At 31.5% G+C, this 13,263-nt stretch overlaps 1 protein-coding gene across 1 annotated transcript; it reads left to right on the forward strand.

The window, feature by feature from the left end:
- The first annotated feature begins 3,555 nt into the window (after window positions 1-3,555).
- On the forward strand, window positions 3,556-4,405 carry LOC120120187 (auxin-responsive protein IAA30-like). The gene is made up of 4 exons (XM_039139870.1): window positions 3,556-3,707; window positions 3,808-4,010; window positions 4,097-4,208; window positions 4,294-4,405. The coding sequence occupies exons 1-4, from the start codon at window positions 3,556-3,558 to the stop codon at window positions 4,337-4,339; spliced, it is 513 nt and encodes a 170-aa protein (XP_038995801.1). The 3' UTR covers window positions 4,340-4,405.
- Window positions 4,406-13,263: the final 8,858 nt, after the last annotated feature.

Consider the following 13,263-nt stretch of genomic DNA (forward strand, 5'->3'; position numbering starts at 1 on the left):
CATATCTCGATCTTAAATTAAATATTTAAATAATTGCTAATGAGTGCTTACGGTCACTTGTATTAGAAATAATTAAGTTTGGTTTTGATTAAGGAGAGACGAGGTACTTTTAGTCGACACGTGGATTCTACAAGTTCGAAAAGATTTTGACCGAACGATGTTGGGGGGCAAAAGCCTTTGCGTGTTTCATTATTTTTCTTGTGCTTCCAAAATTTTGTTGATTGCATTTGCATACCTCCATGATGGTCCTAAGGTTCCTTTAAAGGAAAACTCATCAACAAGCGAGTATAAATCTTGATTTTTTAACGTAAATAACATTTATTCAAAAATTATTTTTTAACCTCACATTCATTTCCGATTATTTTTCAGATTGACATTTTTAATATAAAAAGTAAAATTAAAACAAATAATAATTTAACAAGTTGGATAAGATAAAAATTGATTTTAAGAAAATCATTGATCACTATATGAAAAGATAAAACAAAATCATTGATTACTATGGTAATTTTTTTAAAAATTGATTTTACCTGTCGGTAACTTTAGTATGTACTATAACATCCACTTTATTTTTTAAAATTTTTAGGTTCTTAATTTTTTTTGGCATTATATTTCACTAATTTAGCAAGTCGGATAAGATAAAATATTTGATGAACATTAGAGTAGTATGTTGTCAAATCAAACCCTTTGGATGACTAAGTATACGAGGTACTTTATGAAGATCGAAGACATAAAAGAAACATTTTCTATTCGAACAAAAAAAAAAACATTGAAGAATGCCAAAAGAAAAACACTATGGACGAAGCAACAGGGACCCGCTGATTTATACACCACAGGCATCCAAGCGTTTGGTGTCTTTCTTTGTACGTGACTACGTTCAATTTCGCTACCCTCTCACGTTTTTGGTCCATGTTAATATCTAAGATATGATGAAAACTTTTAATTTTATATATTTTTTAGAATATCGAATTACTGAAGATAAATAATTAACCAATGTCTATATAAAATGAAGAAGTTTTTATGAGAAAAGAAAGTGAAGCATTTTTAATTTAAAAATTTTAATCTCAATTATTAAATTTAGTTAATATGACAATCCAAAAAATATGTAAAATTTAAAGGTTTTACATTATATAAATAAATCTTAATATATATACATATATTTTGAAAATCTTATTAGAACTCGCATAACAACAATGTGTATAGATGAGATTAATATTTGGTGTATCATTATTACAATCTATCATCTCATTAAATATATTCAAGGATATTTATTTTGAGGGTAAATTACATAAATCGTAACTCACATTTTCTTTCACTTCTATTTTGGTCACTAATTTTTTTTAAAAAAATTATCACATGATTATGATATTGCACATATTTTAGTTACTCCTTCATTAAATAATTAATGATACTATACATGAAAAATGAAACCAAAATAGTGTTGTTTTGAAAAATCAACTTATACACCAAGATTACGTCGTTTTGAATTTCTACAAATCTCTTTCTTTTTCTTCCTATCTTTTTCCTTTCTTTCAGGATTTGGGTTTAATGCCCAATTGAAAAAAAAACAACAAAGTGTGATAAGGCTTGATTCGTTTAATGATGACAAGGGTGACTAAATTTGGGTCTAGGAAAGGAAGAGATAGTCTAGAGGAGATGAATTGAGGTTTTTAAGATTTAGAGTTTAGAAAAATGATTTTATAGCGTTTACGATGAGGATGAGGTTCAAAGGTTTTGTCTTAGAGGTGATGGATTGAATCGAAGATAGTGTCATTAGAAATGATGTCTCTAGTTGCTAATGGCCCTACTTGATGACAATGCCATTAGAGATAAATTGTATTCCAGAAAAGAATACATAATGGTCCATATAGGTTAGGATGGATATTTGATTACTGATTGGTTTAAGATGATAAGTGGTAGAATAGAGACAAGATGTCAGGTGACAAGAGGATAATCGGTGGAGAATCCAATTAAATTAAAAAAAAACATAAAATAAAAATATTAATAAAATATTAGGCATTGCCTACATGCTAGCTCAAAAATTAATAAAAATAACATGTCACTATGAAGTCAAGTGACCAAAAAGATTGATCTTTAAAATTGAGTAATAAAATTAAAATTTTTCAAAGTTTAATAATTATTATGATAAATGCGAGAAATTGAGTGATAATTTTTATAGTTTATCTTTATTTATAAGGCATCAAATAAGGGTTTTATTTTCTTATAAATAAGATGCTAAATTGTGGTTTATTGATAGCGTATAAAATTATATATTAATAGCACATCAAATATAAACCCAACATTACTAACAATATCGTCTCTTACCAATTAAACCTTAGTCTACCGGCAGATCTCATATTCAAAATTAACAATAAATTAATTGTAAATATATTTTGGCTGAAATCTTATTATGTACATGTCTTGTCACAATTTATTTTAATTTAAAATATTATAATTATTAATTAAATCTTTATTATAATATCAAAGAGAGCAATAATATAATAATTTCTTCCCAGAATTATTTATGGTTTACGTTATACGATAATCATATCCATTGAACATTGATTTGGGACATGATTTTGAAGCCTACGTGTAATTTGTTTATATGTCAAAAGGTATGTTTATGAAATCGATGCTTTTGTATCTGCATGTCCATGAATTTGTCTAAATTCATTGCTTCAAGTACATACACTAGGTTTATTTTCAAAGAAGTGCCTACACGGTGTTGTTAATTTCCAATCTATTGACAAAACATTGTATATAAAGTAACACAATTAACACTTGACACACTCCCCTTTTTGTTCAACGAGAGGGATGCCGCAAATTACTGCCCTGTGTCACAAGCTACATGAACTAAACACACACCCGTGAATCCTTGAACACAAGCAAACACCAAATATGAAACTGCCTGCCCATGAACCTCGTTGAGTCAAAGTCCAAACACAATGTAATAAATCGTGATTTGATGTCGGTAGATGACACGTGTACATGTCGGCCGCCCTGTCTACATATCAACCCACCAACCAACCACGGCCAGTTATATCGTGAAAACAAAGAGCTTTTGTTCTTTGATTTGCTTCTCCCAACAAAGTTCAGTGCTAGCTGGTTGGTATTTTGGGTAAACTACCTATTTGGTCAATCACTTATTACTTAGCTTATGTTTTGGTCATCAAACTATAATTTTTGTTCAAAATTTTATCTTAACGTTACATTTTGGTTCTGTTATGGTCATCATTCGTTAAAATATTAACAGTAATGCTGACATATCATTTTTATTGTTTTTAATGTTGACTTGGTATTATCATTATTTTTTAACGGTGGGTAACCAAAACAATATCAAAACATAATATTAAGTATGATTTTGAAAACAATAATAGTTAGGTGACCAAGATAGAAACTAAGTAATAGGTGGGTGACTAAATAGACAGTTTAGCCTAGTATTTTCGTATATAAAGATGTAATTGGATACGAGTTGTTACTCCTCCTGGTTATTTAAACCCCAAGGTGGCGGCTCATTTGTCTTCACTCTTGAAATTCTTCACCAAAAATCATAGAAAAATGGGGAGGCGAACCAGTTCTTCTTCATCTTCTATCGAGAGCAGCACGTGCTTTAATGGTGTTTCTTCTTCTTCTTGTTCCTCGCAGAGGGACCTTAGTACTGATCTCAGGCTTGGTCTTAGCATTTCTTCTACCTCTCCTTCCTATGCAAGGTGTTTTGAGTACTTTAAATTTCCTTTATTAATCTCTCTCAACAGTTCTTGTTTTTATGCTAATGAGTGAGTTAAATCGTTAATTGCCTGCGTATGTCAGGGGGCGACCATCGCTGTTAAGGCAGGCGGTGGCGGAAGCGGAGGCGGTGGTGGAAGAAGAAAATGAGTGCAACAGTGCAACTTTCTTTGTTAAGGTTTACATGGAAGGGTTTCCAATTGGACGAAAATTGGACCTGTTGGTTCACGAGAATTACTATGATCTGATAAGGACTCTCGAGCTCATGTTCAACACTAACATTATCTGTTAAGTCTCCTTTTTCTAGGGTTTTTTTTCCTTTTTGGGAAAGATCGATACCCTTGTCGGAGTATTGATGTCCGATGATGTGCAGGGGCTGAGCCGGAGGCGGCCGAGGTAGACAGAAACCGGTACGAGAAATACCATGTATTAACATACGAAGACAAGGAAGGGGATTGGATGATGGTTGGTGATGTTCCGTGGGAGTAAGTAATATAAACCTATTTTCTCTCTATTTTTTTGAAAATCAACTTAATATATGATGACGATATTTTGTAATGCAATGTGTAGGATGTTCTTGTCAGCTGCTCGGAGATTGAAGATCACCAAGTGCTGAATTTTGTACAATTTTTTCCCATGTCTCTTGATGTTTATCGTGGAGTGAAAATGAATAGGTAGGCATATAACATATAGGATGAGAGATGTGTAGGATTTTGAATGTACATTTGAACAACGTATTATTATGAAACGAAATGTGTCAGGAGATTGTGATTCAAGATTACCAATTGCACTGTAGAGCCAGTGGCTTTGGACTTAATATTAGGACTTCAATTTCTTTCTCTTTTTTTGGTACGAAACGTTCCATCTGCTGTATGATAGTTACATGATCTCCAAGTGCATTTGACCTAACATACTTTTGTAATTTGATTTTTTCTTCTTCTTTCTTTTGATATAAAGGTATTCCTAAGCTTAAAAGAAGGTAAAACGTTATAAATATCTGAATCCAAATATAGACTATATAGGAGATATGTGTGTACGCATTTGAGGTGTTGAGGTTAGTATTTGTTTAGTTTTAGACCCATTAGGAGTATTCATATTTCTTCAATTAGAGTCACTCTTCCTCTCCTCCTCTAGACTAGGTTAATACTCCCCCATCTTATAATTTATGTTTTATATTAACTATGCACATGATTTTAGGAGGTATATTTTACTAAGAGAAATGATAAAATTATCCCTAAAAACAGTGATGGATTCATAAATATTTTTTCATATATTAACAACATAAATTTTTTAAATGAGATAAGTACAAATAAAATTTCAGGTGGACTCCGTCCGTAAAATAATTAACTAATCGAAAAAAACTCAAATTTCATTGTGGACACCATCAGTAAAATAAATAATTAATCGAAGAAAATTCAAATTTGTGCCCATACTCACCAAGTTGTGGCTCCGCCACTGCCTAAAAGATGATTGATAGATTTGACTAATTTATTTTGATAGGTGTAAAAAAATGAGATAAAAGGATAAAAAAGAAAATATAGATGTTGATTTTTCGAACATGACATTTTGAATTGGGTAATTTAAAAAAAAAATACTTTTAATGGAACCAATGGAGTATTAGATTTAGAATTTATAAAAAAAATGGTTGATAATTTATATACCATCGACCAATTGATATGGTTCAATTTGTGTTTGTGGTTTGTGATTTCTTTGTCATGTACCACGTGTGCATGATTTTTTTATATAGAAAATTTAGATATATTTTTTAAAAGTCTTAATTTTCAGAACGAGAGAACCTTTCTGATACTTTATGGTGTGAACGTTACGATATTTGTTATTAAAATTTTAGAAACAATTAATTAATCGTTATCAAGTTATCACTGTAATTCTAGGATGATTGATTTGATTGTTAAATAAATTAATTAGAAACAATTCATTAATCAAATTAATAAAACAACCCATAGGTCGGCCATATTTTTTAATAAAACCATCTTGTAGAGTCGGATCACAACCATCAAATTCGGGTCCTTAATAGCGTTAGGGTGATTAGTTGACTTATATTTGTCATGTCGAAAGCAAAGGCCTACCAATCTATTCGGCCTTTTCTCTTGGTAACACATTAGCCCATGTTCATGGTGCAACAGATTTCAACCAAAAGAATAGATCCAGAAACCAGTAATCTTTGGCGGTATCATTACGTGATCCATTGACCATTACCGACTAAGCTCTACGAAGGGAAAAGAGGGAAGGGAGGGTTAGACTTTACAATCAAAAAGGAAAACAAGAAGAAACGTGGTCCTGATCGTGAAGAATTAACACAAAACTTAATTGCCTTTTATAGATGCTCACTCGTCCCCATCAAACGAACCATTTCTTCAACACATTTTCTAATGCCCCACACGACCCATTTGTCCTTTGGATTTATTGCTTTTACTAAAATTAAAAATTAAATCGCTTTTCGTTCTCTCTTACCAAACCCTTGCATGCAATCTCCCTTAACCACACGATACGCTTTCAATAATACATGCATTATAATTATAACCAACAGGCACGGCTACATCTTTAATTAATCTCCCTACTTTAATTAATGTTTTAACTTTTTCATTTCCTTCTTGTTGTTGTTATTAGCCTTTTTGATTTCCTGCTTACATTAGTTGAGAGAAGTAGTTAAGTGACCAAAAAAAATACATTGAAAGTTACGTGACTAAACATGTAGTTTACCGATAAATTAAAGCATTAAAAGAATCGGTTGCATTGAAATTTGAAAGGTGCTACTGGCTGCCCACTCCCTTGCTGGCACGTCTTTTTTGCTTAACTGAATATCAAACGTTCACACGTGGAAACCCTAACTACAAGATTCATATATCTTTGTATCTCTTAACGCAATGAAGTGAATTACCCGCCCTATGGGTACAGTTGACATAGATTGACGGTTTGAAATGCTAATCTTCTACCAAAAATATCAATTTCATTTATCTTTGGATTAACTACCAATATCTGACTCACTAATGTAGACAATCTTTCCAATTCAATTTATTTTATTCGCAGATATTAAAATTCAAACTCGTAACGTTATTCAAAAGATCTAATGTCTCATCCCACTAATCTAACTAATTATTGGTTCAATTTTATTTATTTAACTATAATTGTAAATTGTATACATTTGAATAATTATCATTATAATCAACTAATAAAAATACGATGAGAATGATAACTAGATCCATATCAGACATGATTTATAAATAATAGAACCTAAATCAGAAGCATAATTAAGAACTCGCATATGATTTTAACCTTCTTTATGACTCGAATATGAAATCTCAAAGCTTTCATAACATTAACTATACCATTAAATTAAGGTCTCATGGAAGAAAAGGAAAGCACCAAGACTTTGTTCACATCTAGAAGTATTCATCTATGTGTTTATAGTAAGTAGATATCAGTCTTGCTTATGAGGTCGCTCCCTTTTCAAAGTTCCTAAAAGGAGATTAGCTTTGGTCCTACGGGAGGGCGTAGCCGAGAGCCTAACTTTTGGGATAAATTAAAGTCAGCCGGTCCCTATCTCATTTGCAATTGGAAAATGACAACAAAATGAAGCATCTCTAAAACAGAAAAGGAAAAATAAAATAAAGCATCTCTTGTCACTTTCCATCGTTTTTTTATGAGTTTCACACGGAACCCACCAACAAAACTTGTTGATCATCTAGTTCTTATGGTTTAATTCCATGTTTGGCCCATGGACTATACCGTTTTCCACTTTAGTATCTAAACTTTTTTTTTCATTTCGCTTTGGTACTTAAATTATCTTCCATCCCATTTTAACTAAAAATTTATTGGCATCCAATGATTATGTACCAAATGTCATGTTCTTATTGGAAGCATTTTTATTTTGAGTAAATTGGGACCAAAATGATAGTCTAGGTACCAAAGTAGGACAAATAATAAGTCTAGGAACCAAAGTAATAAGATAAGTATAGTTTAGGGACCAAAATTTAAGCTATTTAATCATTTTGATTTTGGTATAATGGTTAGGTCAAAATTATGATTTGGAGCCCTCAATTATACTTAAAGTTTGAAATTTAGCCATTCTACTTTTGATATAATTTGATTTCTTATTTTTATAATGTCACTGGTTAGTTTTAACGGTTAACAATGTCAACATGATGAGTTGTGAGGGGTGTTTTTAAGAAAAATCTTCATTACGATTTTATTTGGAAAATTTAACATTGTTAATTATTTTGACTGAATAATAACATCATAAAAGTATATGGATAAAATAATACCAAATTTAAAGTATATAGATTAAATATCGAATTTGAACATAGTAGAGGAGTCAAAACCATAATTTGACCAATGTCAAAATAGATAAAAGGACGTTCATAACATGGGTAAATTGCACCACGTGCCACTAAATTACTAGTAAGATTACAAATTGATCACTAAATTTAAAAGGCTTCAAACAAGTCACTATATTTGTCGATTGTAACAAAACAAGTCACTATGGCGTTAAGTGCATAACAAACAAGTTTAAATTTGTTGTTACAAATCAGGTTACTCTATTCACCGATTGTAACAAGCAAATCATTCAGTTGTAATTTAAAAGTTAACATCTATTTCACACTTAACAGTAGAGTGACCTATTTGTTACAATCAATAAATAGAGTGACATGTGTGTAACTTTTTTTTAAATTCAATAATTCATTTGTATTCTTACTAATAATTGAGTTATATATATGATGTAATTTACCTTAATAATAATAATTTTTTATTAATTTGAAGTAAATACAAGATAATATTTATTCAAGATCAACAATTTAACTGAACGCTCACATCATTGACATTCCTAATACTCAAATCTAAGAACTCAAATAATAACAATAATTTTTTTACCACTGAAATCGCTATTTAATAACAATTCCATGTTTAGTTAGGACTGGTTTGTAGTAAAGATAGAATGTAAACGTCATGCAAACGTAAGTTGACCGACATCTGAGGCAAAGGGCCCGGCTAGCTGTCGATCTAATGACTAAATTGTGCGTGACCAGTTGGGGGGTTATAGAGAGTCCTTAGGGTGTATTTATATATATATATATATATATAACTTTATAAAACAAGGAGGCGTCAACGTGAGTAATAAACCGCAACGGTTTCTTCCCTTTCTAGCGTTTAGGCCTTCGGTTGATAAAGCTAGCCCGAGACGGTCGGGGGATCAAACGTGTGGCCAAACGCCGAGGAACCAGCGGGCAGCGGGTATGATTCTTCTCTAACTGCTCCCTGTGGCTATGATTTTTCTCCATCAATGCTTAGACAAGTTATATAAAATGGTCTCCATGATAAAAAAATATTATTTTTTTAAAAAATTATGATTTGAATATTTGTATTTATATGATGTATACAAATAGTCTATAAAATTCTAAACATCTATTATTTTTATAATAACTCTAGACTATAAAAGGATTATATAAACACGGCTCTACTTCCATGTCCATTTAGATTCAGTTTTCTTTTGCTTTCTATTGGAAGTTTTTTTACTGTAATTACCAAAAGTCTTAGTAGTCCCACGTTTGCATCGTCATGCATATGACTTCCCTCACCACCCTTTAATATATTCATTGAATTATTATTTTTCCAATTACCAGTTACAATCTATATACCTAACTACTTCCATTAATATGGAACTCTATGAAAACCTCTTTATTTTCTTCCTTTATTCATTTAATTAACATAAACTAAAAAGGGGTTTGTTCCAACTGTTTCATGAAACTTTTTTTTGAATAATTTTTATTTAGGGGAAAGAGAAGAAAAATTTTACTCCTAATAAGTATTGAATTCACGACATAAAAGAGACAAAAATATCAACTAAAACTTTTTAACCATTTATCCTAAAAATTGATGTTACTTAGAAACTTAAAATCTTGCTTCCGGTCAATAAATTTGATGTTTCATAAAAAATAGATTTTAGAATATAGTAATGAAAGAAGTGCAGGAGACTTGGGAAGTTCTACAGTGTGGCACCTTAATATAAGGCTAAAATAAGGTGCTACCGGTTTTATTTTTATTTAAATAACAAAACTGGTAAAAAAATTACCTAAAACATTATTATTTTTACCTAAAACATCAATTTTTTAACATTTCCGGTAAAAGTGTCCAACAATAACAAAACCGGTAGAAAAAATAACAAAACTGGTAACTCCTTATTTGGAGCAGCCACTTGACCCTGTCATGATGCCTTTCGAGTTGCGAAAGAGACTGAAAGGTAAATGTGTTGTTTGGGATTTCATTATATTTGATCATTTGTTGGAAAATCTTTAACCACGAGGATCAAACGAATAAATTATTATATGTCATTTATACAAAATAATTTCAACTTTGTTGGTGATTTTCAACAATGATACTTAGCTCATCTTAGTAGTATTTGTCAACTCTGCATTTTTAACCCCATTTTTTTCTCACAAGCATTTCATCGAACATCTATGCTTCACCTGAGATGACCTGTATCTAACATTACACCTTGAATCGTGATGGTCCTGATAGTCCCTTGTTCGGGTCTTCTCTCAATGAATCCTTATTCAAGTCAACACCTCCACATAATTCAAAGTTATATTAGAATTTCTAATACATCCCCGACTGAAAAGTTACGCTGGAAATGAGAAGAGAGAAACGAAAAAGGAAATTTGAGATCGAAAAGGAATTTGGGGTTTATAATGAAATTGAGGACTGTGTTGTAAGTTTTAAAAGTTGGGGACCTAAATGTAAGCACCTGAAAAGTTCAGTTACCATACTGCAAACGTACTGACGGTAGTATAACGGTGTCAAACGACCGGTTACGTCGGGGACCATATTACAAACGGACTAAATGTTGGGGGGCTTGTAACATCCCAAATTACGGGTTAGTTACTAAATCATAAATTTTTAGAATTTGGTGATTAAAGTAGAATAGTTAAATGATTTATTTGTGGATATTTCCTGAAAGTTATTAGTAATTATTAAAGAAATTAAAAGACAAAATGGTCATTTGTCATAAAAGATATTTTTTTTATCTCTTTAAGAAGAGATAAACACGTTGGGGGGAGAGTATATGGAAAACTCTTCTTCTTCTTGCTTTCTTATTCTCTAACGTGCTGAGCAAAGATATTGAGCCTAAACAAGTTTCGGAACAATCAAAGAATTAGGATCGAATCAAAGCAAGGCTAAGGTGAGTGCAATTTAAATTGTGCTTATGTTATAGAAGGAACATTGGCTTGCGATGAGCCAGTGACGAAGTTACCATGGTAAGAAGTAACTCTTAAAAGGTTATGGAATGTGACATGATTTACATGGTTACATGTATATATGATATATTTGACATGTTGTTTTATGTGTTGTGTGATATATATATATATATATATATATATAAACATAAGTAAATAAGAACATGAGAAATAAACTAAGCTATGTGATAAAGATATAGAGAATGAAATGAATGACACGAAATGTATGTATGCTTGCTTTTATGAGTGGATATGTTCTTGTAAATGCTATATGGCTTATGTAAATAAATGGAAATGTGATATAAAATAAGTAGTATTTACTGATAAGGTAAAATGAAATTATATGAACAGATACTATTGATAGGTGATAAAACCGTGAGCCTATATGAATATGTGATGTATGTGAAGTATATGAGAACAAGAGAAATGATACAAGCTATGTGACATATGAATATGAATTCATTGGAAAAGTGACATGAATTACATGAAAGTAAACTAAGTGATTATATGCACATGTGATATGTGATCATAAGATCAATGATATGAGTACATGAATATATGAAGCATAAGAAAAATGCCCATGTTATATAATATGAGAGCTAGTGGTATAGTTGGCATGCCAAGAGTCGAGGGTTTACCTATGTTCTACAGAACATATGGACAGAATTACCTATGTCTTTCGGGACATATGGATAATATACCTATGTTCTAAGGAACATATGAACATTTTACCTAGGTTCTTCGGGACCTATGGACAGTTGCCGAGGTTCTTTATGACCTTTGGATAGTGGTGCACAACCTCAATGTACTCGAATACCTTAAGTTCTCAGTAATGTACATGGGCCTATAAAAGGTTATCAAAGGTAATTGCATAATAATATGATGTTATGTGTGTTTCTTTGTGATATGATAAATTTGTTATATGATGTACAGAAATGATAAATACAAGATCATATGATAAATAGAGATTATGATAATGATGATATATGTGCATGTATGCATCTTGATTTATGAAATGTTTTATGGTTTCTATTATATGTTTATATGCCTAACTAAGTATATGACTTAGCGTGTAAGTGATTTAAAAGTAGGTACCAAGAAACAAGAAGGACATAAATAGAAGTGGCAAAACAACACCATTACTAGAAGATCATATCAGAAGTAAACAACAAAGTATGTATTTTGTGGTATAAAGTGTGTTGGCATGTAAGTTGTTAGTTACGAATGCTCTGATAGACCTTTCGAATGTTTTAAACGTATATATGTAAATGGAAATTTTTTATTTCGGTTAAAAGTTAAATTTTAAGAGTTTATGTATGTTTTACGTAAGTACTGTAGCAGTACTGTAGATGAGGAAGCGATTCCCTGTAGCAGGGTATCGATTCTCTGTTAGCAATCTTGAAAATTTTAACATTCGAGTACTGTAGCAGGGTATTGTTCACGGTACTATTCATACCATATTTCATTGTTCATAAATACTTTTTTTGTCTCAAAAATTTTGTAACAAATCTAATTCAACGATATATGATCGTATTTTTCTTAATATAAGTTCAAATGTTCTGATATTTTTCAAGAATAAAGGTTTTGAAATGACAATGTGACATCTCGGACTCGTATTCGGGTCGGATACGACTTGGGGTGTTACAGGGCTGTATTGCAAACAAACTAAATGTTGGGGGACTGTATTACAAGTTTTAAAAGTTAATGAACCTAAATGAAAGATTTAGAAAAGCTCAGTGACCATTACTATACTTTACCCTAAATAAATATATATAAAAGTTTATATAATACGAGACTAACAAGTCTGTGATATTACGTAATGCCCACCATCTAGACCCCTTGTATTTATTTAATTTTAATCCCTAAAATAACCACCGTCAGATTAAGCCTGGCGTCAACTGCCTTGATTTCAGCACGACGCCCACCCACGTGGCCTAATCCTCACTTTCCAATTAATAGCAGTAGAAACTAGAAATGAGAAGAAGAAAAACCTACCATAATCCCACCACGTTATCTTTAACGTCGTTCCGTCTCCTCCCGTCCTTTTCTCCCCCACCGTTTCACTCCTCCCTCCCTGCTACCTCACTCAGAACGTGCCACGTAGCCTTATTCATCAACTGTTACGTCATATCTCCCGCGAGAAAAACGACTGGTCTTCGCTTACCCTTTCTCTCTAATATCTCTTTTTTAATAAGTTTATTTCTCTGGGCCACCTTAAAAGCTAACCCATTGCTCTTTTCTGGAATTATTATAACTTAATCTTCTATACTTACTGTAAATACTTCTTTTC

Source organism: Hibiscus syriacus, unplaced genomic scaffold (assembly GCF_006381635.1).
Source record: "Hibiscus syriacus cultivar Baekdansim isolate YM2019G1 unplaced genomic scaffold, ASM638163v2 tig00110333_pilon, whole genome shotgun sequence".
Classification (NCBI taxonomy): domain Eukaryota; kingdom Viridiplantae; phylum Streptophyta; class Magnoliopsida; order Malvales; family Malvaceae; genus Hibiscus; species Hibiscus syriacus.

Bases quoted from the DNA above. Each gene is read 5' to 3' on its own strand.
- LOC120120187 (XM_039139870.1), top strand. From the start codon at position 3,556: ATGGGGAGGCGAACCAGTTCTTCTTCATCTTCTATCGAGAGCAGCACG. The intron at 3,708-3,807 runs GTGTTTTGAGTA...TGCGTATGTCAG, and splicing joins ACCTCTCCTTCCTATGCAAG to GGGGCGACCATCGCTGTTAA. The intron at 4,011-4,096 runs GTTAAGTCTCCT...GATGATGTGCAG, and splicing joins GTTCAACACTAACATTATCT to GGGCTGAGCCGGAGGCGGCC.